The sequence below is a fragment of the Gallinula chloropus genome, assembly GCF_964237585.1.
Source record: "Gallinula chloropus genome assembly, chromosome: 22".
Taxonomy (NCBI): domain Eukaryota; kingdom Metazoa; phylum Chordata; class Aves; order Gruiformes; family Rallidae; genus Gallinula; species Gallinula chloropus.
In genome coordinates, this window is record NC_140107.1 from 5,687,789 (window position 1) to 5,715,053 (window position 27,265).

Below are 27,265 nucleotides of genomic sequence, written 5' to 3' on the forward strand. Positions count from 1 at the left end.
TTTGTGCCTGAAACGGGTGCTCTGCAGAAAGTCCATGTTCCTGTAGCAAGCAGCCACTGCCTGCTTTTGTTTGGGCAGCTCATGTGTGTGTCTGTGTATTTTTGACACAACCATGTTGAGAAACCAAGAGATGGCAGCTTATGAACTACAGTGCTGGTTTGGGCTTAATATTAGGATCAGCTCACAATATTGCTGTCTGATCTTATAAATTGATTTAAGTCGCATTGCCATGGTGCCTGTTTATTTGTCTGCCAGCACAGCAACACCTAAGCATAAGCTGTACATTAATGTGTATTAGGGTAACCTTGGAAGGGCTGTGTTGTACAAATGATCATGGCAAACTCCCCAAAACCAAAGTAGTTTATTTCAGCAGCCTTGTAGCAAAACTGAGACAAAAAGTGTTTGCTACTCCTGCATTCTAGCCTGTGCTGCAAGCCCAAGGCTTCCCTCTCCTCTCCTAGGCTATTTCTTGCCTCGAATCTTTCAGAGCAGTATTTTCCTTGTTTTGTAATTACAGCTTTTCTTTCTTTTCATCAGGAACAAAAATTAGTAGGAAGTGGGTGGAGCCTGGGATTCCTTAATTCTGAAATATATCTTTTCTCCTCCCCTTCACTGACATGGTGAAAGCACTTAAGTCTTCTTCACACCGTTAAATACATGCCAGTGGCTACTGACACTTTCTCTGGAGGCATTGGTACCGTTCCATTGCAGACTGAAAGTTCATTTCAGTCCCTGACTGATGAGGTTCCTGGAGGTGAGGCTGGGTTTTTTTGGTAATGGTATTAGCTCAGCCTTGCAAAATATTACTTGCTCGAGGTGAGTAATAGGTTTTGAGGGTAAGTAAAGTATCATCAGTCATCATCATGGCAAAGGACAGGCAAATGATTTTTGTGTCTGAACTGGTAAGTGTTCAGGCAGCTCCTGAGACCAGATTAGCTGTGCCCTACAAGAAGTCATGATTATTTTGTTTTATTTCTTTTTAAATTGCAGTCCAGTTTTCTGCTAATGTTTGAGTGACTGGCAGATATAACATGTTGGGTGTGCACTGCTGCTGAATCTTACAGGAAACTGGGGATGCACAGAGCCAACATGCTCTGGGTGCATATATATTACATTGAATGAAATGGCCAGCTTTCCTAGGTTTTCCATTCTGTTTCGGGGAAGAAAGGTGATTTGTAAGTCAGTTATTCCCAGAACAGCACAGTATCAGATGGGTTTTCTCGATGCCAGCTGCTTTTCAAATGGAATTTTGCCTCCTGGTACACAGAAGCTTAGCCAGAAGGGCTGCAAACTTCAGTGTTGTTACTTGATTTACAGCCTTTGGGTTTATTGCGCCGTTGTGTTTCTCACATTTACCCTCATATAAAGACAGCGAAATCCTCATGTCACTGGAAATCAACCTGGCAGCATCTCAAATGGGATTTCTGTTGAAATGTTTCTCTTCCCATTAGATCTGATGGTGTGTAGAGAAATACTGTGAACCCCCATCCACCCATTTAGCCTTCACACTTTTATTTGTTTGTATGAACTTGTGCTGTCTTTATTTTGGGGGGTTTTGTCTCCTAAGTAAAGCAAGATGGATGTTAAAACCTTGTTTTCTACAGTAATGATGAAGCAGTTTCCCAAGGCTGTGCTGTTGTTCAGTGGCAGAAATAAGATCAAAACCTGAATATTTGTGGCTTACTCTGCCTGTGGATTCCCTATCTAAAGATAAAGTGCAGAGGTCTTGGTGGTAGCATATTAATTATGAACCATTGTCTCTGCCAGCTTGGTAGTTATTTATCATTTCATAAATCTGAATCTGTGACTTGGGATGGAATGACTCATCTTACTTTTGCTGTATCTTCTTTGGCGTTAATGTTTCTGAGCCTTAAAATGTTAAAGATGAAAAGCAATCACAAACAGGGACAAATGGGGAACATTTGTGCTTGACTACGGCTTTTCAAAGTGTTTCAAGCTAGTTTCTGCTGTCTTTTTAATTGCACAGTTTGCTTCCTTTTATTGGGCTATCTTGGTTTTACTGTAGATTTTACTGATAGGGAGCATTATAACAAAACTAATTTCTTCATTATATTTTTCTAGGGGTTTTACTGGATTTATAAAATATAGAGATGAAAAAGGCTCATTATTGTATCAGGTCTTCTCTGGTTAGTACAAGATTATTTTCTACATTGTGATTTTTGACAGTTTTCCTGGCTCAGTTTTAAATAAATTCTACAACTTAATGACTTCTGCCCGAGTATCTTCCAAACTCCTTATCCCAGAGGGAGCTCAGTAAACAGTCTTGGTGTTTGAGCTTCTTTATTTTTAAAGCCTGAATGCCAAGAGTAACATCTAAAAAGAGATGGTTTTGCCCTTGCTGAAATTGGCATCAAAATGTTGGCTACAAACAAGTGTTTGTAGATGTACAAGGCTACATCAAATATTAATGTATGGCCAACATCAGCTACAGCCATGCAATACCACTGCACACAAGGCTTATTTAGTTTGATTCATAAATCTCCTTCCAACCACAGCACGTGGTGCTGATGCAGATCTGTTCCAAGGACACCGGCTGCGGATCTTCCGCACCTGCGGTTCACTTAAAACCAGTGGAAGCTGAAGAGGCTGCTGCTGCTTGACTGCTGGCTCTGCTTTGCTCCCATCCTTACCCTCCTGACTCATTCTGACAAGTCTGTATGCAGCTACTCTTCACAATTATGCAGGATTGTAAGTAGCCTTTTATGGTTTTGGGAGTCAAAAAACAAGAGGAGGAGCAGGGATTAGATTGTGATACCCACAGATACTTGATATTGCAGTTTACAAACATCTGTCCTGATTTTGACCCAATTAAGATAATCATAAAGAGCTGTGATGCCTGAATTAGAGCTGTGGGAATGCTCAAACATTATGTATTATCCTCCATTAGATCTGTGGAAGGCTTCACATCAGCAGTGGAGTTCACCTGCCCTAATTTAAGTGGTCAGCAGTTAAAAACCTGCCCTGGCCTTGTATCTTAAGGCACTTCAAGTGGTTAAGGAGAGAAACCATCTGCTAAAGGCAGATCAAACACATGGTCCTCGGATGATGCCTGCTCTTGGTGTAAGAGCTCAGAGTGACCTTGGTGAACTCCAGCATTGACACTCAGAGGGAAGAACCCCCGTTTTTGTGTCCATTCCCACAGGAATGCAGTTAGACCTGTCAGTTGGGCTGTTTTTTCAAAGTGGGTTTGCTGGAAAGATTAGCAGAGCTGCCAGTTGAAGGGGAGATTGTGAATCTTTATTATTAAAAAAAATAAATACATGTTAAGCAAACAGTTATGTTCATAGATTGAAAATATTCGGGTTACGTTTAAAGGCCAGGAACATACAGTTAATTTATGGTCAGTGTTTGTTTAGTGTCTACTGCCAAAATAGTTGAGTAATTGGATATGGAGAGCCTGTATAGTACTGTGGCTTTTAGCTGAATCTTCTAATCGAGCCCATTAGTTTATTTACTGGGACACAAAAGCAATACATGGAGCTTAAGCATTTTAAGAGCTTTGTAGTGTTTCTAGGATAGAGCCTTGGCATTAAAGCAGTATGGGGGACATGGCAGCAGCTGTTAGAGGCTGCTGCTCCCCCCAAGTTACACACACCTGGCACTTGTATATGAATTTGTGTGTGTACTTGTGTTTCTGTAATTTTGAATCCCGGTGCTCCTAATACCAGGACCAAAGGTCCAGAGACCCCAGGATCTTACCAGTGAACTGTAATTGGCAAAATACATCATACAAATCAAGTCACTGTTAAAATGTACTGGTTTAGCTTTCTGTCCTCAAACTGCACATATGCTTAGTGCTCTTAACTTTCTATTTGTATTTACTTAAGTGTCACAGGCAAAATGCAAGTTGGAAATTAGTATTGCTCTGCAAACCCTTCATGAAATGTAAGCAACAGGCCTGTTTATTCTATGCCTCTTTTTTTTTTGTTTTCTCTTGTTTTCATACCCTAGTTTTCTTTCTTAAAATTAAATAAATTTGAGCTCAAAGACTAAGCAGGAAGATGGAACAAAATGTCTTGGATAGAAGCATCAGCATCCCAGCAGCAGATCGCGATATATCGAATGCCTTAGACTGGAAAGATGGCATTGGTACCTTGCCTGGTAGCAACATACAAGTAAGAAACCAAGGAACACTATACATGAGTGTCCACCATGCCTTTGGCAGTGGAGAATATTTACAATATATTCTGTAATTGGCACATAAAATTTATGCAGAGAAAACACTTTGTTTTAAACAACTGGATTGGCATTACCAAGGAGGGGATAGCATTTTAGTCAAGTTTCTGAAAGCCTGGTGATGCTCCCTCTCCCCTTCTAATTTCTTGCTCAATTGATTTCTAAAGGCAGGAAGTATTTTAAGTAATTGTTTTCTGCTGATAGAAGTTATGGGCCTGAGCTTCCTAATTCTCCATAACGTCCATACAACATTCTTAGGCAAGCAGTCCTGTTAATTTCAGCCCAGCGTGAGAAAGATGTTTTCTCTCAAAGACAAATTTTCTCAACTTGTAGGGTTGAGGCGTTAGGTTGTTTTCACATCAGTGGTTCATTTTTGCAGCTTTTGACAGCTGTCTTTATCTTACATATTTGTGATAGTGGTAAATACATCTCTCATGTCAATCAGAACCAAGATCTGATGGTCACAAGCATGGTATACTGTGTTAGAGGAGGGTGAGTGTCTGTTGACTGTTTCCCAAATTACCTTCAACTGTTATTTCTGTTCGATTGCACTTCTGATGGCTGAAAATGAATACCTAAAATTGCCCTCAAGGCTGCAAGGTCTGAATCTCAGGGGGGAGAAATCAATTTCAAGTGAACTAAATTGGAGCTGAAAGGACTTGAGAGCCTTGAAAATCAGATTGTTGGTACCGCTTCAGGCATTCAGAATCAGGACCCCCACCTTCTGAAGTGTTGACAGTCTTCTCCTTCCTCCCCTTGTCCTCCTCCCTGTGTGCAGAATAGTCTACATGGGCTGTCAGTTCTCCCTTAGGGTACGGGGAAGAAGCTTCTGTGAGAACATGGATGAGCTTTGCATGCTTGGAGTGTTTTGAGATGAGTGGTTTACACTCCCATAAAACTGGTTCCACTGACTTTCTAGGAGGTCCTTTGGGTGATTATTTTGCAGTGGCCTAACATTTGCCCTGCATTTAATCAAAATCATTATTCTTCTTCTTAGAAGAGCTTAGCAGTGTATCACCACAGGTTTTCTCTTAACCAGCAATAAAGTTCCTTTGCAGGAACGGCTTCACTTTTATTGATTCCTTATGATAGTAGAGAATCGACAAAGCACCACGTTAGTTATTAGACTGAAAGACACCAGATAATACTGTATTATTTCATATTAGATGATCAAGTGTAAGAGCACTGAGTACCATGGTTAGTGAGTCTGGTAGAAGTCTGTAGCTGGAGCTTGATGACGAGCTGCACAGGAAGCCACTTCATTCTTAAGATGCCAGACATTGTTTTTTTTTCCCCCTGCAGAAATGCCAAACTCTTCTCTTTGCTTTTGTTGTTTAATCTTTCTGCTCTCCCTACCTGCTGTATTTTAGTTCTTACAGGCACAAGTTTTCCTTAATCACCTTTAAAATATTCTCAGGAAGGACAGATAGTTTCTGGAGGGTTTGTGTGGATTTGATATTAGCAAATATGCTATATCAAACCCCTTCATGTAAAGGGAGGTGCAGGCTTGCTAATAGCACAGTTACACATTTCCAGAGCTTAGGAATGAGGGATATTACCTTGAAGAGTCTCAGGATGAAACTGGAGGTTGCCTCCATGGATCAGCCAGCCCTCAGAATCAGATCAGAGACTGTTAATAAAGATCTCGTCGTTTTTCTGAAGCAAGCTTACTGTTTCAGGGGCCTGGCCTGAGCTTCACCAGTTCACAGGACTGCAGCTACACCATCAGATTGTTAAAGGAGGAAGTAACAGCCTGATGTCTTCACTGGTTTGGGTTAAGTCAGGACTGTTCAAATTTGAATGCAGAAGTGTCCTTACCCCAGAGACTGATCTCCTAATACAAGATGCCACTGGCACCCTTCCCCACCTCCTGCTGTGAGTTGTGCTTCATGCTTCCTCTGCTGCTTAATGGCACATATAGCTCTGGAGATGCTCCATCCACTGACCTTCTGCTGATGATGCTGTGCTGTCCTTCCAAGCCATAGCAAGGAACCCCTGGGATCTGCTCCCTTGTGCTGCTGTTCTTCTGGTGTTTGAAGAGAGTAATAGGTGTCTTCTCTAAACCAGATGGTCTCCTGCAGGAAACAGTCCTCTTAAAATTTTCACTTCCTTGAAATGGATTGTTTCTCTTTGTGCTGAAATAAAAATGATGCTTTATCTCTTCAGGGCTGCAGAGGAGGAAGGGAGCTGTTTAGAAGCAAGTCCAGCATCTTTGAAACTTTAGGAAATACAGGCTTCAGATAAAGAGGGAAGAAGGGGAAGAACATCTGGGATAAGGCTTTGATAGGGTGCTGGAGGCAGGATCCTGAGCCCAGGAAGTATGTGGGAGTAGAGGAAAAAAGGTGCTTCTCAATGCAATGAGGAGCCCTGTTTCAGAGGTGAAGCAAATGCTTTTAAACTGGGTTTAGCATGTTTGAGCGAAGAGCAGATGGCTGAGAAAAGATCTCGAACTAATGGAGTGCTAGGAATAAAAGCTTTGGAGCAGAGCTTGTAAATGCAGCCCACCTTTGACTTGTCTCTTTCATTCTGGAGTTCAGTAGCTCTGCATTGCAGGCAGTAAAGAAGATCAGGAAGTGAATAATCTTTAGAATTATTTGCTCATCAGAAAGGTGATTTTGTAAATTTGTTTGGGTTTGGTTGGTTGGGATTTTTTTTAGGTCAGTTGCCTTTGCAGAGGGGGACTAATCAAAGATGCAAATTGATGCTATTTAGCATACTTCAATACTTTTATCTGGACCAATGAAGAGTTCATTCATAGCCTAACAAATTTCTTAAGCTTGAAAGGATGAGAATCTCTGAAGTCTGCCACATACCATGGAGGCAACCTCCAGTTTCATCCTGGGACTCTTCAAGGCAACGTCCCTCATTCCTTTTCCATAGCAAGCCCTTAGTGTGAGTGTTTTGCTGTGTATGGAGGGGTTTTCTAGTTCTGCATCTGCATTTACTCTTGGCCTGTAGTAGGACAGGCAGCAAGTGTCCAGGGGTGGTGGGAAGGTGCAGTACTGAGGCAGAGGTTGGGTGTGCTAGCAGAACCTCCGTGGAAGGGGCCCCTACCCCAGCAGCTGATGGTGGGCTTAGCAGTCAAAATCTGGGGCAGCTGAGACAGAGCTCAGCCACTGTGACTTCTGGACAGACTGGTACATCACCTACCTTCCTGCACTGCCTGTGACTTCTGTTAGGCATGTTGCTTGGTCATTTGGAGGCAGTTTGGACTTGGGTCTCTCCTCTCTGTCTTTGGGTCAGGGCCTCTCTGTGGCTTTTGCAGATGAATGTACTGTACGAGGACAAGCTTATCAATTGAAGAAGGGTTATTTATTTCTCAGTGTCTACTGTTCCTTAGCAGCATTGCCTCTGCCTGTCCCCACATTCCTCTGCTCCTCTGGGAAGTTCATTTCCCACCAGGATGTCAAGTGTCATTGAAGCAGGGTTGAGAACCGCTTGGCCTCTTGCAGCTCCAGATGCTTGCATGTTTATGTGGTCCTAGCTGTCATTATGCTCTGAGGTCTTTAAAGCCCAGCTAGCATCACCAGCTAGGGACTTACTGGACAAGTTCTCCACTGGAACATGACCTTTCTGTCAACAGCTGGGTGATTCCTGCTAGCACTGTAAATTTTAGGGAAGTTGCTGTATGTCATAACTGCAGTAAATGTAATTGTGCTTTGTTGGATGAATTTGAACCATCAGAACAGAAGTTTTGGGTTAAACTGCTTTTCTGAAGGTATTTATTCTGATGAGCTCATCGGAGGTCTGGGTTTTATAAAGGGAGCACATCCAAAGCACGTAGTAACATTGCTTTCTTTCATTGATGACAATGCATTGTTGGGCTTTTTGTTGGTCCTGTTGGTGGCATTTTGAGAAAGAATTGTCTTTGGGAGTTTTTCACTCTTTTTGTTACTTATATTTAATGTATGTACAGCTACTTCTTTTAGCTCCTCAGGGAATTCTATCCCTTCCTGTCCCACTTCCTAGCCCTTTTACCACTGCTTATTCACTTGCTTTCTTCTCTTACCTGCAGTTCCGTTTAAATGAGTTTGGACTGCTAGAAATCATTACTGAAGTAGAAGCAGAAGCCATAAAAACTCTTTCAGTAAATGCCAGCCCAGCCAGCTTTGCTCCTGCTGCTATCAACGCTTCCGCTGCCTCTGGCACTGATTTGGAAGGTGAGCTTTTTGCTGTGGAAGAGAATATAGTTTCTGAAAAAGCTTCTGGAAACAGGTCTTAGCTGATATACGTGTTTCAGTAGCGTGGTGCTCCCTGGCACAGCGTGTGGAGTGAGTCACTGTCTTATTTCAAATATTTTAGGAGCATTTAGAGGGAATGTAATTACTGCATAGTCATAACAGTACCTGGCGCACGCATTGTGCTCGCCTTTGTGGAAGGTAAGTGTGGTTATATAAGCGATCTGGGCTAGATTTGTCGATGTAGTCAAACATCCCTCTCATGCTGAGCTTTAGCTTACGTCCTGGGATCTTTTTAACTGGTGATTCTGGGAAGTTGGAGCTCCTTCTTTCCAGTGTAATGCATCATCAGTGATGTCAATGTCTCTTCTTAACACTGGTGATCTAGGTTTGTTTCACACCTTGTACCAAAACTGATCTTCTGAGGTGGTGGCAGGAGGTTTGAGAATTACCTTGGGACGTGGAGGCACCACAGGACAGCAGCTGGAGCCTCATCAGTGTCTCATTGTCTTTGACATCACCACCGTCTCCTGGTGCAGTCATTGAAAGGACATCAACTCTTTGTATGAGGTCTGTGTTAGTGATGCTGGATCTATGGTCAAGGCAGGGCTGCATCATTCAAGTCCTACGTCCCTGTGAAGGGGAGAACAATCTCTCCTTTTCTTGCCTTCCTGGACAAATGTCTGCCAGTTGGCTTTTCCCAGGATTTTGTTGGAGCTGTTTCTTTTCAGGTAGGAAGACTTTGTACCTGTCTTCCCTGCTGGCTTTTCTCGTCTCAAATTTCATTGTGAGCTCTGCAGATTCACTTACACTCACAGGTATTTGCTTATGCTCCTGCTGATAGTGCGTCCTTCTCCTCTGTGCGAGCTGAGATGTCAATCCATCAGGTGAAGAACTAGCTCATACACGGTCACTTCAGCGCTAAGAATTTTTCACACCCTTTTAGTCCAAGTATTCCATAGATCACTGTGACTTCTAATCGAGCAGAGCTCTTCAGGCACTCCATTTTTTGTGAGTTTTCCCAGTTTTTTTCTTTTCCTTGTCTGAACTCATTGGTCCCTGACGGCACAGGGAGAGGCTTTAAGTGTGATGTAAGCAGGCGTGCGTGTGCTCTGTGCATACACAACCTATCAGCTCAGTTCCAGCCAGGACCATCTGACATCCATATTGGGCTATAGGGAGCAATCAAATATAAATGAAAAATGTCAGTTGTCTTAGCAGAATGAGTACAAGTGCTGGTAAGGAGACTATGAAAATGTTTTTAAATAAAAAGCAAAGTGACTCATATCTCAGTGTTCTGGTCTCTGTGATGTCGTGTGGTTTTTCTTTTTTTTTTTTTTTAAACTTTGAAGTGTTTAATGGTGCATTAAAAAATGGCTTGATCAAACCAGTGTACACAAATGGAGATGAAGTGATAGAGAGCGGCCTTGCAGAGAAGGACTTGGGGGTGCTGGTGAATCAGAAGCTTGACATGAGCTGACAATGTGTGTTCCCAGCCCAGAAAGCCAACCGTGTCCTGGGCTGTATCACAAGGAGCGTGGGCAGCAGGTGGATTCTTCCCCTCTGCTCCCCTCTCTTGGACCCCACCTGCAGTGCTGTGTCCAGCTCTGGAGTCCCCAGCATAAAAGGGACATGGAGCAGTTGGAACAGGTCCAGAGGAGGCCATGAAGATGATGAGAGGGCTGGAGCACCTCTCCTCTGAAGCCAGGCTGAGGGAGTTGGGCTGGTTCAGCCTGGAGAAGAGAAGGCTCCAGGGAGATCCAGTCCCTGAAGGGGCTACAGGAAAGCTGGGGAGGGACTTGTTAAAAGGGTCTGGAGTGACAGGACGAGGAGGAATGGTTTTAGATTTGAAGGGGGGAGATTTAGACTGGATATTAGGAAGAAATTCTTCACTCTGAGGGTGGTGAGGCCCTGGCACAGGGTGCCCAGGGAGGTGGTGGCTGCCCCCTCCCTGGAGGTGTTCCTGGCCAGGTTGGATGGGCCTTGAGCAGCCTGGTCTGGTGAGAGGTGTCCCTGCCCATGGCAGGGATGTGGGACTGGATGATCTTTAGGTCCCTTCCAGTTCAAACCAGTTTGGGATTCTATGAAATGGTGCCACAAAACGCAGAATAGAAATGATGGATAGGTAGGAGGCCCCGTGCACGATTTGCATGTCAGGTTACTTGGGCAAAGTATGCATGGGGATAGTGGAGATACCTGGTGATGAAAGACAAGTATATATCCCTCCGTAGATACAGAAACAATTGTTTCTATTCTCACATCAATAACATGCTGTTTTTGGAGGCTGCCTGGGAAGGTTTTCATACGTACAAAGTACGTAAAAAGACTGAAGTTTTTAAACTTATCCAAGTGTATTAAAAGTATCCAAACAAGATGAACTTGTTTGACATTTGTCTTTCAAGTTAGAGGCTTAGTAGGGATAAAGAAATATAAAAAATTTGTAACTGTGTCCTGGTTATAGCCTTGAGATTGTATCCTCCTTTATCACTTTTACAGGGGGCAGGGTTTCTCCAAAATTAAAATATTACAGATAAAAGAGATTCTTCTTTAATGAGGTGGTATACTTGTTCTGTGTGCCAGGGCACAGATAATAATTACTTCCCTCACAAAGGGATGCTGAGGGTCACATAATGTAAGTTTGTAAAAGACTTGGACAGAACTAATTGCATGAAAGGTGTTTAAAGATACAAAGTTTTAGCATTTTAATGTAATAGTTGTCTTTTTCTTTGCTTCTACAGTGCCCAAAGGTGACGTGCCCTGCTTTGATTTCCAAACCTGTGAGCAAATGGATTGCTTTGAGAATGGAAAGTTTTGCACTCAAACAGGCTCGCAGCAGCACAGGGACAGGTAAAGAAGCCCCAGATTCTTCCTGTTCTGTGTTTAAAAACGTTTAAAGAGAAAAGCGTGGCTGTGAGTAGAATGGAATCCTCCAAGCAAGAGTTACCCTGGCTCTGCTGAGGCAGAGCCGCCTCCCAGCTCTGCGCTGACCTTCCTGCTACCCCTGAGGCTCCCGTGCCCGACAGAGGAAAAGCTCTGTCCTCGTTTCTCTCCCGGCCTGCAGAAATGCTTGATGCCTCAGTTCCCCCTCCTATAGATAAGGATGATGATGTCTTAAATTCCTATAGAGTTGTAAAAAGGCAAAATTAAAAATGCTTTCGAGCTGCTCTGGTGGTGAGAGCAGTGGTGGTACTTTGGTGCTTCAGAGGGTTTATACCTGGCAGATCCTGCAGACACGATTCACTCTAGGTTCACAGCCCAGGCACCCTCATTCTACAGAGGTGCAGAGACACTGGGAATACTGCAGGAGTGTTGTTGCACTTTTAATTTGATTTTGTTTTCAATTTTGAATGTTTAGTAATACCAGAGACGTTCCAGATGATTGCAGAAACAGGGGAAACAGTAGAAATCTTAATACCAGCAGTGGCTGTCAGGTGAATGAGGCTGACAGACCTGTCAAGCGTCTCCGAAGGAAGAGAAGACTGCTTCTGGAGTCTGAGGATGATGAGGAAAATGCAGATGAGGATGAGGTAAATGAGGCTCAATGTCTTTCTTTTAAAGAGAACAGTGAAGAGTGGGGACTGTTCTGTGTCTCCAGTTTCACTGGACAATGCAAACTGAGCTGAGGGAGGTTGTTCTGTACCCATGAGAACAGTCTGGGTCTGATCCTGATGTACAGCAGCAATGAGAGGATCTGATGAGTCAGGAGAGTGAATAGCTCTTGTGAAGCCAAAGTCAAGATTTCAGACTGTAACGTTATAGGTGCAGTTATATCCCTGTGTACCAAGAGTATTTCACAGTGATAAAAACACGTCTCCAAACATGCTTTATGGAACTACAGTCAAGTGCTGTTACTGATCCTGAAGATTGGTGTCAATCCACAGACTTCTGCTCACTTTGTGTGAGGTACTTGCAGGTACAGTCGCTTCAGTCCTAGGAGCCTGTATGAATGGCAGATGAACAGAAGTACCTCAGTCCTGCCCTGCTTTTAAGTTTCATTAAGCATCTTACTCCCTTTAGGGGCCCTTAGTACGAACCCACGTTCTTGCTACGTGTGCCTAGTGTCTCAGGCCTGAACCATTGTATTTCTGTTCACACAGTACCCCTGCTTTTGCAATGCAGAGGCACTGGGGTAGGTGTTTGTTGGTAATGCAAGCTGAAACTTCTCATGTCACGTGCAGTTTATCTCATCTTGTTGCTCAGCTTTTCTCTGTGACGTGAATTAAGATGCTTTAAAGTTATGTATGTTTTCAGAAGTCCTTGCATTCTGTCTCTTCCCCCTTCTCCTCTTTTGAAACTGCCCCTCTGTCTCTTCTGGGGCATGTTTGGCAGGCAGCTTTGCATTTCAGATTTTGCCCTTTTTGGTTTGCTTTGAGAAATGACAACCCTGGGTGAATTAACATGAGTCTGAAAACCACATAGAAGAAATGTGAATGGCAGTCTGGCTCAGAGCATGACGCAGGGAGACCACGTCCTCTGGGGTGTTCATCTACTGCAGTAGTTATTTGAAGCTTCTGCTTCCTTCAGGGCTTCATAAATGATTTTTTTTCCTGTATCCATTCCCTGGCATTGTCTGAAAGGAAAAGGAAAATGGAGCATTTCAGTAAAGGGTGCTTAGGTGAGCAGATAACGCTGTGCATTGTAATGGAGATTTTGGGCCAGTGCAGCTCTTCAGTAGTCATATTTAAATGAACTTTAGTAGCATATTTTAAATAATTTGTAAAGAACTTTGGGATACTGCAGTATCAAAGTTATATATGTAACATACCCTACTAATGTTCTCACAGGGTTATTCAGAAGCAAATAATGCTAGCTAATAGTCCTCTTAGTTACGTGTTACGTCCTTACTGTACCTGCATTGTGAGATGATCAAAGAGGGAGGAAAAAACAATATTGCTAAACTTTTTTTTAACATATCTGTGTCTAGGAGAAGAATAAATCAAATAATATGAAAAGCCGCAGAAACACTAAACCAATAAAACAAGGTGAGCTAAGCTCATAGTCTCTTTTCTTTAATGTTTATAGATATTTTTATACTAGCTATTATAAAATGAATAATAGTAAACAGAAGAGGAAAGGACAGCAGAGCTCATTGCACATTCAGAATAGCTTATTAGGTACATAACCCTCTTACCACAGTCAGTCTTCTGAAGTGTATTAGCAGGAATATACTAGATTTGCCTGCGTGATGGGCACAGTGTAGAGGATCTAGGAGGAGAAAACATGATCCAGAGCTCACAGAAGCCAGTAAGAATCATTTCCCATTGACTTTGGAAAGCTTTATTATAGTCACAGACTAAAATATTAAATAGAAAATAAGCTGTAAACAACCTGTGATTGTTTATAGATGATGGATTAAATTTATTATATGCCTTAAAGGAGTTGGCGTATATAAACTGGGGGGAGATTTTTACTATGCATTCAGAGAGTGATGTTCTGTCTGTATGACCGTGGTCCTACTAGAATGAATCCAAGCACCTGCCCCAGTTACTCTTTACATCATACATGTACTGATAGCTGCCTCTCTAGTAGATGCATTGTGATATTAGGTTATAAATATATGTGTGTATATATATGTATATCTATCTATACATATATAAATCTTGTGAAATCACCAGAAATTCACTTGTTTTTTCATGTGTTTTGTTTTAGGTTTATTTCAGCTGCAATTATATGCCTCTTTGTGCTGTCATTTAGTTCATATCTAACCCCCTTATTCCCCTGTGAAATATCAGGAGAAGGAATTATTTTCTGCAATTTTAAGTTATTATATCTTGTCCAAACTTTATGGTGGCAACTTTCCACGGGAAGCTGGCCAGCAATCCGGGTGCCACAATTCATTTGACCTGTGATATAATAAATTGCTGTTTAAATGAGAAATGAGCAGTTTTCCTACTACTGGAATTCATACCTTTCCTCAAAAGTTGGGTAACACTGCCTCCTTTGGGGTACAACAGCAAAGCAGCGTTGGCGTGTACGTGGGAGGAGAAAGAAGAGAGGGCAGAGCGGGAGGCATCTAAGAAAAAAACATTCATTTTTCTCTTTGTTTTTGATTGCTTAGTTGTTCCTGGAAAGAAGAAGGTATGGAACTGGGTTTCCTACTTAGAAGAGGAACGGATGCCAGCTGCTCCCCTAAAACTGTTCAGAGAGGTTGGCAGCTTTTTCAACTCTCGTGAGATGGTTTTTTTTCAAGAACATCACAGAAACACTAACTCAGTGGGGGTAGGATTAGAGACTGCCCTCGAGCCAGCAGTTACATTTATGACTTGTTTTGGTGCAAGCAAGCAGTAAAACCCCCACATTTGTTTCCAGCCCTGAAGCAGTGTGGAAACAAGCATCTGCCCTGTGAGTCTCATCCCAAACCAGGGTGTAAAAAAATGCTGGTTGAATCTCACTCAGAAATAAACAATGAATGTCTCGATCTGCTTTGGGTAGCGCTGGATAACCAGGCTGTTAGGCAGTCTCCAAGTAAGGTGGGGGAGGAACAGCTTAATGTCTTTTGTGTGTCCTGTGCTACGCCTGTGCTTTGTACAACACTCCTTCCATCCTTCCTCTGTAGAAATCTGCAAGTCACTCAGCCCCATGAATGTTGTATATCATCTCAATGACAAGTGACTGTTAGGAAGGGTGGGAGCTGTGTTCCTTCAGTTGGATGCATTGAAGGTTGGAGAGGATGAGTTTGGCCTTGGTGAAGCAGCTTCTGCACTTGCAGCACACCACCCCACACGAAATGTTCTGCTCCCAGGGAGCTCTTCAAAGCCAGGGGCTTTTGGTATCTCACAGAGTGAGAGGAGAGGGAAGTCAGGTAACTGCAGTGATGCAATAAACCATTTGCAGTTCCAGTTCGGATTTCTTTTAAGCCTTGACTATCCTTGAAATGTTTATTTTGGATTAAGAGTGCAAATAAATGAAAAACATCAATGTTTTCTGGAATGACGCTGTACGTGGGCTCTGGATCAAACATGCCTTGTCCTTTTTACCATTTGAAGATGAGAAGTTACCTTTTGGGAAGGTCTGGAATTGCTGACCTCACACTGACACAGGCAAAGCAATTTTAATTTTCCTGGCTGTTTCTGCCAGCCCACCTACACTGGGCTGTGAAGGGGATTGGTTTGTGTTTGAATAGAGCTCATTTCTACATCTGCTGGAAGATTTGCTCATAGCTAATTGCAAATGGCTCGTGCTTTACTGTTTTTGAGGGATTAATTAGAATAACAAGTAAATCTGAAATACGGTGATCATGCCATTATTGATCTCTGTACCTGCACCTGTCTATTAAAGCAGCAATCATTCAGTGATAGAATTTTCTTCTCTGAGTTGAAAATTTAAAGCCTTAAAGTATGTCTGATGACTGCTCTGTAATAGATTTTTGTCTTCAGGAATTAAAATCAAGCGTTTCCTTTTCCCCCCTCTCACAGTATCAGTCGTTCCCACAAGGCCGAAATGGATTCAAAGTTGGAATGAAATTGGAAGGGCTGGATCCTGAACACCCCTCTCGATTCTGTGTTCTCACCGTGGCTGAGGTAGTTGTTCCTCCTATCTTCGATTTCAAAAGTCCCATGTATATTTAGGATTTTTTTCAATAAAAAGCAGAACTATAAGAACAATACTTTAATTAATGGTTAGGAGGAGTTTGAGGTGACACTGAAGGAACGGTGCTGTGCTGTTAAGGATCTGTGCCTGAAATCCTACTGTTAGATTTTTGCAATTGTAACTCAGAAGAGAAAACCCATTAATTGCATGCAATGAACAAATGTGAAAAGGAACAATGCAATTAGACTCAGTAAACATAAGCAAGTGAAAAATGCTTTTATGCTTCTTCAATTAAGTGAAATCTGTGTTGAACTGGTATAGATAGAAAAGTTCTCAGGCTGCATCTGTACTCCAGATGCTGCTGCACAGGAATACGTGTGTGAATATGGAATAGGAGGCCAGTGAAGTTACACTGGTAGATTTTATTTTCAGCTTTTTGAAGTAAGGAAAGAGGAGCATAGATGAGGAAAAATAAAACTAAACTTTTGAGACATAAATGAGATCTTACATTTACTTTCATCTGTGAATCCAGATATGGAAGGGGTGTTTGATTAGTGCTTTTCTTCAACTTCTTTATGACCCTTTATGATAATCAGAGCTCCCCTCATTATAGGTACAAGGGTACAGAATGAGGTTACACTTCGATGGTTATCCAGGGTGCTATGACTTCTGGGTTAATGCTGATTCCTCAGACATTCATCCTGTTGGCTGGTGTGAAAAAACAAGTCATAAGCTGCTCCCTCCTAAAGGTATGGAAAAAAAAATAGAATGGTGTACAAGAAACCATAAATTCCTCTAAGAACCAGTTGTCCTGGCTCTGAATGTTTAATTTTTTAGTGTGATTTCATTGTGGAACTCAGCCTGAGTGGCTTAAAGGGAAGGGTTGTAACTAAGATACAAAAAGTGTCAAAACCAACAAAACCAGCTTCTTTTTGATGTTCCCAAAGGTTGATGTTGTTAGTCAAATTAGAAACTCTTCACTGGATGAGTGTGTAAAGCAGAGGGTCTCTTCGGGGTTCGGAACTCGCTTCTTCCCTGCATTTAATTTCCTAGAAACATCTGAAGGTTCAGATTAATGATTGGACATTATACTGAAAAAGAGAGAGATGTTTTAGCTGAAGTGCATAACCCCTGAAGATTGTAGAAGGGCAGTTATGCAAAGTTCATATTCTTCCCAGGTAATTTCCATTTCTGAAAAACCAATCTGAATGTAACAGGGCTGTGTAAAACAATCTTTTTATCTCTATTTCTAGGTTTCAAGGAAGGAGAATTTAATTGGACTTCCTATTTGAAGAATTGCAAAGCTCAAGCAGCTCCAAAAAGCCTTTTTAAGACCCTGGGCACTGTAAGTGGTGATACTGAATACAAGATGTTTCAAATAGGTCTGATGCCAAGTGAGTTTTGACCAGAATATTTACGTGATTTTAATATGCTCGTGTCAGAGGTACAATCAGATGCAAGCTAACCCTGCTGTGATTTATTTTTAAGATTAGAAACTAGTTCAATTTTTCCTCCTTCCGCCAGTCACTGACTTTCCAGAAAGAGAATTCTTATTTCCCTTCCTCCTTAATACCAGAGAAAAAGATTTACTCTACCATTTATGAAATATATTACAAGGTTCTGTTTTGCTGTGTCCCTACAGTCAAGATATTTGTGTCACTTTCCTCTAATTTAATCATTTCCAAAATAATTTCTAGTTTCCAGCAGCATACTCATGTGTGCCATGGGATTCATTATGAGGCTGTGGACCTTGAGCATTTTTCATCCTTCACCCACTGTTGCTTTCTTTTGGGTTGTCAGCATCAGCTCCTGTATACCACTCGCTCCCATTTTGGGTCACTCTGATGACACAAAGTCCACAGGTCTGGCAGATTTGACTCTGCAGATGGATGGATCACAAACTTCAGTAGGATCAGGGCCTAACTGTGCAGCTCTGCTCCCCTTCTGAGCCACCTGTTTTACTTGAAGACTCTCTAACTTTTCCACTAATTACACAGGACCTGCAGTGCTCACGCTTGTCCTCAGCCAATACACATCACTGCAAGGCGTGAGCACCTTGCCTTTGAGTCTGTAGTGGTGGTGTGTGACTGGAGATGTTGTTACTTGAGCTGCATCAGCTCTTTTTTTAGAAATAGTAACAATCATTGCCAGGACATGTAGAAATCTTGTCTGTAGACCTCTTGCCTAGTAACTGTAGTGTGTTTTGGTCTGTCGTTTTCGGGGTTACAACCTGCAACAAATGACTTTATAAGGGTGATTTAAATGGCATGACCTCGAATGTGGCTGATTTCCCTCTCCTGATGTCTTTTCCTCAGCCTGTCACACCCTCTGGTTTTCGTCTGGGAATGAAACTAGAGGCAGTGGACAAGAAGAATCCGTCGCTGATGTGTGTCGCCACGATCACGGACATGGTGGATAACCGCCTGCTAATTCATTTCGATAACTGGGATGAGAGTTACGACTACTGGTAAAGAGATTCTGTTTCTGATATATATCTGCAAGGAGATTGTGGTTTATCTCACTCTTCCACTAAGAGTAATAGCTAATAGTTTAAGTATAATCACTGAAGTTGGGATCTTAAATCAGCTTTCAAGCATCTGAATGATTACTTTGGGTGTTTACGAAGTGCCAGTGCTCAGTAGCTTCCCCTGTTCTTTGAGTGCTCATCAGCTGGCTCTGTGCAAAACCAATGGGCTTAGGTTGAACTGCCCATCAAGCATGGGAGGTAAGAAGTGTTCGAGTTACGCAGCTGGCTGACTTGGGCCCAGTCAGGGAACGTTTGCCTTACCCATTTAGCAGAGCTAAAGGAGGAGTAAGCTCCACTAGTGCCACCTCCTGGAAATAGTAACATCCTCTCCTCCAGGACTAGGAGTGGGTGGCATCATGTCTTTCTGTAAAACTGACATTTGGAAGCAGGCAGGACTGAAGTCAGTAAAATTCTTTTCTATTTGCTTCAGCAGAGTTTGGCTAAAGCCCTTTGAAAACAAAAATGATGGCCAACGTTTAGATGTTTAAGTCCTGGCCTGCACTGCAGTTGTTCTGGTTCTGCGAGTCTTGATCTCTGCCCTCACTCTGGGGCCAGGTGGAATATTAATCACAGAAATGCTTTCCTTTATTGGCCCATGTTTTCAAACCTTTGTGAATGGAGCAACTTCGAATTCATTTGTGAAAGAAACATGAGGCACCCGCTTGTCAAAATAGCGCTGATTCAACCAGAACTTAATGTTCTCTCCACCCTCTCCTTTTATTTGGGTTTTTTTCAGAAGAGGCACCTGTTTGGTGGCAAGTTAGTCTGTCTTTCTTTTCGTGCTTAGCTTTGTAACACCAACGTTTCCATCTGCAGGACTTTAGATCTTGTTCCTTTACCATTTCAGCCTGTGAAGCTTTCTTTCCTTGCCATGTTTTGTTTGGAATTTGAAAATTCTAATGGGAAACACAAGTGAAAAAAGCTTCAAAGTACAGGTTGGCTCAAAACACACAGGTTTTTTCCCTAGATCTGAAAGACTATTTTGGTCCCTTTCTCGGGGGAGATGTGACAAAAAAGCCAGTCTCACATCAGCCTGTCACCTCCTTCAGGGATCTAAGCATGCAATAAAATTGGGAACCAGGGAAACTACCCCAGGTTTCAGCTAGAATGAATGGATAGCAGGCAGTTGTTGGCAAAGACCTTACAAGTGATTTCCCCTTCTTCCACAGTAATGCTGTTTCAGTCAGGAATGAGTGTTTGGGGTTTGTTTCTTTGCTTCCTTGCACTGTAGCTGGGATGCTCTGTGCCCAGGCTGAACTGTGGTTGGTATGGTCTGTGTGGGGGGAGCTTTTTGTAGGTTTGTTGGGGCTTTTTTTTAAGCCCCAGACATCCTTCTTTGTATTTCCCTGTCTTTTGGAACATCTTGCACTCCTTGAAAACTTGGTGTTATAAATTCTAATGAGGTAATACTTGTCTTTTACACCATGATCACACCCACTGAAAGCATCTGCTAACCCAGGTAAGGCGTACCAGGCAGCATTTGAAATTCTGTTTTTCTTTTTGCTTTAAAACTGACTGGTGCCAACTTTTCCCTCTTTGATTCAGGTGTGAAGCTAGCAGCCCATATATTCGTCCCGTTGGCTACTGCCAAGAAAGCGGAACCCCACTGACAACACCACCTGGTATGTTGAAAGTGAGACTTTTTTCCTGCCTCAGTCCAAATCCTGCCGGCTTTATCTTCCACATAATTATGTATTTGCAAGTCACAGGTTCCATTCAGTACTCTTTACTGACTGAACAGTATTACTGTTCATGCTTTTTGCCAATGCATTTTATTTTGTTTCATAGCTCTTTCAGAAAAATGGAGCAGGGTTTGCTAATTCATCATTGAATTTGATTTCAGAAGGGAAAGAATTTTGAAGTATTTGCAGCATTTCCTTTAAGGCAAGCTGGAAGGGAGAGGAAGCAGAATCTTGATGTCATAGATGATAAGATGGAATTTTTAGAAAGGAAGGAATTCAGCAAATGAAGAGAATGTGGGCAAATGAGAAAAGACAGGACCTACAGGAAAATCAATGTTGGTTTCAGGCCTTGGAATTGCTCATACACCTTAAAATAACAAAAATTAAAAAATGATGCCTGCTGTTTGCTAGATTGACAGCCCTGGAGCAAGAATTTCTGTAATTACTGTGTATTGAGTTTAGTAGAGTGGGTGGTGCTACCAGATCCCTGTGCACTGGAGGAATTGGCCTCTGTGCCTTTGCTGCAGATGCAGACAGGGTTGTGAATACTTTCTTTTCAGCAACACCACGTCTGCTCCTGCTCCTGGAACCTACAACAGGGCTGTTGCGTGTGGCTCCCCTACGTATGTCCCGATTGCCAGTGCCCCAGCAGAACCCACAGTCAATTCCCGTTCTCTGCTGACAGATTTACATGCAGCAATTTGTAAACTGAGTCTTTAGTCATTGCATCCTCCTGCCAAAAGGAAACAATACTGAGGGTAAAAAATCCTGAAATGGAAAAGGGGGGGAACAAAAAGCAGAGCAGTTTCTTAAATGTAGCTGCCAGGAAGAGACATCCTATTGTTGTTTAGAGTAGCACAGCCATGTAGGTGTCTGAGATTATGGTAATGGAAATGGAGCCTTTTTCCTTCAGGCTGCTAGTTTTACTCAACTGTGGGTGAGTAGGTAGCAGGAGATGAGGAGTTTCTGTGATCTTGCAGGCACTCACACATAGAATAGTTAATAAAATAGGGAATTAATTCAGTGATGCCATTGCACATCACAGACTCCTCTGACTAGCTCTAATTGGCAGCTTTCACTAGAGAATAAGTATTGATGAAGCTGTCCAGAAATGAACTCTTCAGGTTTATCAGATCAGGGTTAAAGCCCTGGGTAGAAGCTAGGGAAACTGGCAGTGCTGCTGTGTGTGCTCTGAGTGTTGTATGTGAACAAAGAGACCACATTCCAGTGCCATCCATTGTAAGTGCTAAATTAACATAATAGCTGTGTTTTGCATAGCTGGTTTTCTGTTGTTTGTAACAGTAAATGTTTTCTTAATTCTTTGGTGGTTTTTCAGGATACAAGGATCCCAAAGCCTTCACATGGGAGAGGTACTTGGAAGAAACTAATTCCCAGGCAGCCCCGGCAAGAGCATTCAAACTGGTTGGTGAATCTTTGTGATTGTCCTAGATCAGGAGGGTAGGGGATACTGCTGTTACCCACCTTTTGGTGCTAGAGGCTTTATTTGATAGTGGTTCACTCATATCTGTGCCAAGAAGGGGAAACTGGGCTTTTCTTACTAAACTTTGGCTCACCTTACTAAACTTTGTGATATGTTTAAAAACTTTCCTGTGCCATTGTGACACTTGTCTTGATTCCTTCTGATGAAGTTGGCATTGCAGGTTAATACCTGCTGCCCTCCTGTATATTTTGTTGGTAAGCTCTTGGGGACTGAGGAGGAAAAGCAATCAGGGAGGCCTCAGATAAGGGAAGTAAAAATCCATCTGTGCGAGTTTGATAATTGCAAGATTTCAGCAGGTGTCCATTTGAAGTTGTAGGTGGCAAGGTGAGTGTCAGGGAACAGGAAGAGGCTGGGTTTGCCTCTTTAGAGAACTGTAAGGCCACAGCTGGAATTACCTGCAGCACAGTTGAACTCTAGACCATCCCTTGGATTAAGGTTTCCCAGAGTTGGGCAGACAGCATCTTTGACCGTGCAGCTCAGCATGTGAAGCGCCTTGGAGCCGGTGTACAGGATAATGAGTGAAGCTTGTCAGGAGGACACATTTGTTGCCCCCAGGGTTGGCTCAGCCTTTTTCTGAGCCAGTCTCTAGAATCCCAACAGTGCTGGGAAATGGGAACCTTCAGAATACAAGAGCGAAAGAATGTAGCGATTGATATTCTACACAATAGAGGAACAATAGAAGTAGTTTTGTAGAGACAAATATTTTGGAAAGATAATAAAACTCTCCATGATACAAAAAGAAACGGTGGAGCGCGACCTACTTAAAGCTCCCAGTCTGAAGTCCTCAGTAATCTCTAATTACAGCATTCTTTCCTCAGATTTTCAGAATATAAAATGGGATGATAAATGTTACCCAGAGATCGCAGGGCTTTGTTCAGGGCAGGGAGCCTTTTCAGTACCAAGTACTCCCGTTCTTGGCCTCTTCCACAGTGAAGTGTCTTCCCAAGGGGGAATGCAGCTGCCTCCTCTGGCTCTTTTCCTGTTTTACCTACACCTCTGCAGCCATTGTTTTGCTCCTTCAGGTATCTGGCTTTGAGGGAATAGTAGAAGGGCCAATTCTGGCTCTCATGAAACTCCAGAATATAAATTAGCATCCAAGACAAAAACGAGACAGGGAAAAAAGGCGTTTGATATATCAACAGTTAATAGAACTCTTTCAAGATCAAACCTCATTATTTTTCTGGCTTACTTGGTCTGAAGTGCAAATACATGGCACAGTTATCGATTTTTTTTTTATTATTATTATTATTCCAGCTAGCAATTACAGGAAATCAGTATATAAAAATACAGGGTGAGAGCCAGAACAGGCATTTCTCACTGAATTAGTTTTTAACAGTTTTCAAGAGCTATCTTATGTAGTCTGGAGACACAAATAGCAGATCCTGTGTCTGGGTTTCTGCCTTCTCCTCCACCCGAAAACGCAGGAGACAGCTTGTTTGTCAGCATCACTATTTCAGCCCATTGTCTTGAGCTGTCAATTAAAAAACATTGGTAAGCTATTGCCCTTCAGCAAGGCTGAAACAAACAGCCCAGCTCATCTTCTGGGCAGGATTTTGTTCCCTAGCACTCAGGTTCCTTCCTCAAGGAAAAGAGACAAGGTTGGCTGGCGCATCTTAAAACTCAGAGCAGATTAGATTGTCTGGCTTCCGGGGTGTCTTGTCACTGAAAGCTTGTGGATAAATATCTGTTTCCAGGGGACAAAACCAAAGAGGAACTTGAGGTTTGGAGTCTGTATTCATCTTAGCTCAGAAGTGGACCTCCTTCCTCCCCCTCCAGCTACTGGCAGTGAAAAGAGTAAGGAAGCCTGTGAGGGAAGCGAGAGTATAATCATCTTTTCATTAATCTGATCTTGTTCAAAGACAGTGATTTATCATCTCTTGCTAAAATCCTGACCTTTGTGTGCAGAAGTGAAAAAGGACGTGTTTTGAATGAGTATCCAGTGCTCCATAACCCCAGGCTGAGGAGGTCAGAGGAGGAATTTGCAGTTGGTCATTTAAAGATAAATGGAAAAATTGGTAGACGCTGTCTGTTACTTAGAGGTTTACATCTGTGTGTGCTGCAAAGGGCATGCAGTGGGTCAAAGGACGTTCTGGAGTTCTCACAAAGTAGTTTGAGCACTGGAGTTTGAGAAGGGTAAGTCAGCAACTGCAAATGGGAGACTGGTGGCTGGGTGCCACTCTCAAGTCCCAGCACTGCAGCTCTCAGTAGTGGTCATTAGAAGCAGATGCAGTTGACATCATAAGTAGATGGTAACCTGCTTAATGAAGGTGGCTCTGTAATATCCAGATGCTAAGAAGGTTGTCCACGTAGTGCAGTGGAGGCATGATGTATTTCAGGTGTAAGAGAGTGGTGAACTGGCCACTGTCCTTGTCAGATGTGGGACCATCCCTTTGCTGTGTTTGGGAATTTTGTTGTCAAACTGCAGAGCCTGCATGTTGGTGGAGCTTGTGAGAGTGTCTGGTCTTTTTTCTGTTGGGGAAGTGCCACTTGCTTTGGCTGCAAAATGCTCCTCTGCACTGAGGAAGCTCAGACTTCCTGTCAAGTAGTTTTGGGCTGATGACAAGCAGACAGCTTAATCCTCTAGGAAACTCTAATTTTAACCTCTCAAGCAGTCTGCCGTGTAAGATCAGGGGCCAGAGCTGTAAAGACATTTGAATGGTAGATGAAAACTTCAACACATTTTATTCAGAGCAAGTGACTAGCTCTGACTGCCCAGGCTTGTTAGCATTCTGCTTACAATCCTCTCTTACAGCGTCCTGCTCACGGATTCCAAGTTAATATGAAGTTAGAGGCTGTGGACAGAAGAAATCCCATCTTGATAAGAGTGGCAACAATAGTTGACAAAGACGACCATCGCATTAAGGTATGACCTTGCTTCAAAGTGCAGAGCCCTTGTGCTGAGGAACAGAGTGATTTCAGGTACAGAAAAAAAATAGCCCCTTGGTATGAGGAGCTGCAGATGATGCAGCCTACAGGCCTGCTGGGCTGGAAATGATTTCTGTTAGTTTGTCCTGTTAAATCTGATGGAATTGCCTGGTATTGTTAGTTACTGTTTTAATGTAACTATTTTGAAATAACATTTGGCAGCATGATTTGCCATCTCTTAGTGGTTTCTGTGTGATGTGTGTGAGTGCAGGCAGCATTAACGTTCTGCTGGTGGGAAGCTACCTGACAGTGGGTTTTTTCTTTGCATATTTAAAGGAAAACCCAAAGCAAGGCAAACCCTGGCAAGTGTGGGAAGCAGCTTCGTTCCCCAGTATGAATTTGTTACATACATGCATTTTAACTAATTCTTTACACATCAGTATATTGTCGGAAAAATCTGGTGTGCTTTGGCTTCTGAGACATGAAGTATCAGCCAGCTAAACTGGAGGTTGCACTGAGGGAGGGTCCTTGGCCACAGGTCTCCTTCCCAAATGATGATTATGTGGGCAGGAGTAGAGTTCTCCCTCCATCAGGCATTTGATTCTCAATCTGATCACTGTGATTGCTAGCAAAAGTCAAGTTCTGCTGATAAATGGTAGCTTGATAGGCCGTTCATCCAATTGTTTGAAACTTTGCCACATGAACTACCTTGTGCTCTTTAAACTGCAGTGATCCTTGGTGTCTGTTAACTTGACCTGGATCTGAGCTAACTATTACTAGTCTCTTCACCCAGCAGAACATTCTGGCTAGTTGACTGCAAAACTCACCAAACTTCTTGGCTTTTGTTGTATTTTGGGATCCTCAGAAAATAAAACAAATAAGCAATTGCATTTGCATAGATGTGAGTATAGAGTGTGCTGGAGCACCCCATGGCCTGTGCTTTCTTACCAGCCCTGGGATTTGACTGTGCCAGAACCTTCTTATTCTGTAAAACATCGATGCAGGGGTCAGGAAAGCAAATACTTCCACTGAGCACAAAGGATGATTGTGCTTGCCTGAAAGATTGAAAGAATTGGCCCCAGGCTGAGCAAGGTGAAACAAAGGGGGAAGTTAAAACAAAAGCTGAGTCATGTCCTTAACCATATCCCTCACTGAGACTGTGTGCTTCTTTTAGATACATTTTGATGGCTGGGATCATAATTATGATTTCTGGGTCGATGCAGACAGCCCTGATCTTCATCCAGTGGGCTGGTGTGCAAAAACTGGACACGCTTTGCAAGTCCCTTTAGGTAAAGTAGATGACATCATATTGTTCTGTTAAATGATTTTCCAAAGTGCAGCCTGCTCTTCAGATGCAGGGAGCGTTTTACAGATCTGTTTTAACTTTTTTTCTTATTACCAGGTGCTGCTGATCGAGTGGGAACAGCGGGACAAGTGTGTCCTACACCGGGCTGCCACGGGATCGGTCACGTCAGGGGACCGCGATACGGAACGCATTACACGTATGTATATGAGATCCTCTTGTAAGGGCTCTGCTGTGAGAGGCTGACTGCTGTCTGTAATAATAATGCAGCAACAAGCACCTGCACTGCACTGAAATTATCTCAGGGTGTTTGTTCTGGAGCTAGTTATAACTGCAGTTGCAGCTCCCTCTTGTGTCTAAATGTGCTATTTCATCATAATAAACCAGTATAATCATTACAACCCCAATGCTATCCAGCATAGATTAATTCACTCCAATTTCTGTGTTCCAGCGTTACTGAAGGGTTTTATTGTGTGCAAAATAATATCTCCAGGAACAGCATGCAAGCAGACAGTTAAAGAGGGAGGGAGTGTGGGTAGATTATTAAAGTATAAGAGTGAGGAGAGCTAGCGTGTGTTTTGTGCTCTGCCTTTTGATTTTGGTTTGGGTTTTTTGGTTTTGGGGTATTTTTTTGGGGGGGGGAAGAAGGTTTTTGGTAATTCAACTATCTTGAAGAGCAATAAAACGGTGTCATAAGGGAGGTCTGAAGATCTAATGGTATATGATGTGATAAAGGCTTTGAATTTTTCAGAGTGAAAGTTGCAGGACTCTCTTGTTTCATGAAATAGTGTTCCAACAAGCAGGTTACAGAGGAAGAGCTCTGAGGGGGACCTCTAAAAACATGACTTTGGTTTCTAATTCTGCCATGTAGTCCGCTGCTTTCCTGCACCTAAACCCTGGGTAACAACCTCCCTGTGTGTTTCTGGCCTTGCTTTTGCTGGGTTTGTTGGTGGAGATGTCTGCCTGAGGCCGGTAAGACTCTGTGACTTAAAAACACATGTCGTCATCTCTCTCTTTTTTTGTTTTTTCTTCTTTTTTTCTTTACCACAGGTTAGTTGGGTGCCCATATTCTGATGTGAACCTCAACAGAGAAAACTTGTTACAGAACCGTCTGAGTGGGGAGAGACCTTCCCCTGGCAACAGCACACAGAAAGCCAAGAGGCTGGAGACTCCTGCCCCGCTTCTCTTGGGAGCTGGAGAGTCTTCTCAGGAGGACTCTCCACAATCCAGGTGAGCCAAACCCTTCTCTGGGGCAGGTACTGGGGAGAGAAAACATTTTACAAGGTTGAAAAACACAGAAGTTGGCAGAGAAGCAGCAGAGCATTGAGTTCATCCGTCTGTAATATTGACCCATGCCCCAGACACTCTTAACACAGAGCAGTGCTCTTTTATACCCTCATACGCCTTAATAGGTTTCTTGATTCCTTAATCCTGGTGCTCTGGTCACATTCCAACAAAGGAAATTGCATTCTGTCTCCATAA

The 27,265-nt window shown here is 42.7% G+C and overlaps 1 protein-coding gene across 1 annotated transcript in view; it reads left to right on the plus strand.

The window, feature by feature from the left end:
• Positions 1-4,022: 4,022 nt before the first annotated feature.
• LOC311200116 (lethal(3)malignant brain tumor-like protein 4) overlaps positions 4,023-27,265 on the plus strand; it is a gene marked incomplete at its 5' end in the record, with an annotated part of 35,922 nt that continues 12,679 nt past the window's right edge. Inside the window, 16 exons of the mRNA XM_084274294.1 lie at positions 4,023-4,136; positions 8,213-8,357; positions 11,114-11,222; positions 11,731-11,902; positions 13,300-13,357; positions 14,434-14,522; positions 15,791-15,895; positions 16,519-16,654; positions 17,159-17,250; positions 18,221-18,372; positions 19,978-20,054; positions 21,451-21,536; positions 24,368-24,478; positions 25,655-25,769; positions 25,883-25,982; positions 26,834-27,013. Coding sequence (XP_084130420.1) covers positions 4,023-4,136; positions 8,213-8,357; positions 11,114-11,222; positions 11,731-11,902; positions 13,300-13,357; positions 14,434-14,522; positions 15,791-15,895; positions 16,519-16,654; positions 17,159-17,250; positions 18,221-18,372; positions 19,978-20,054; positions 21,451-21,536; positions 24,368-24,478; positions 25,655-25,769; positions 25,883-25,982; positions 26,834-27,013 — 1,841 coding nt within the window. The remainder of the gene's footprint in view (positions 4,137-8,212; positions 8,358-11,113; positions 11,223-11,730; positions 11,903-13,299; positions 13,358-14,433; positions 14,523-15,790; positions 15,896-16,518; positions 16,655-17,158; positions 17,251-18,220; positions 18,373-19,977; positions 20,055-21,450; positions 21,537-24,367; positions 24,479-25,654; positions 25,770-25,882; positions 25,983-26,833; positions 27,014-27,265) is intronic.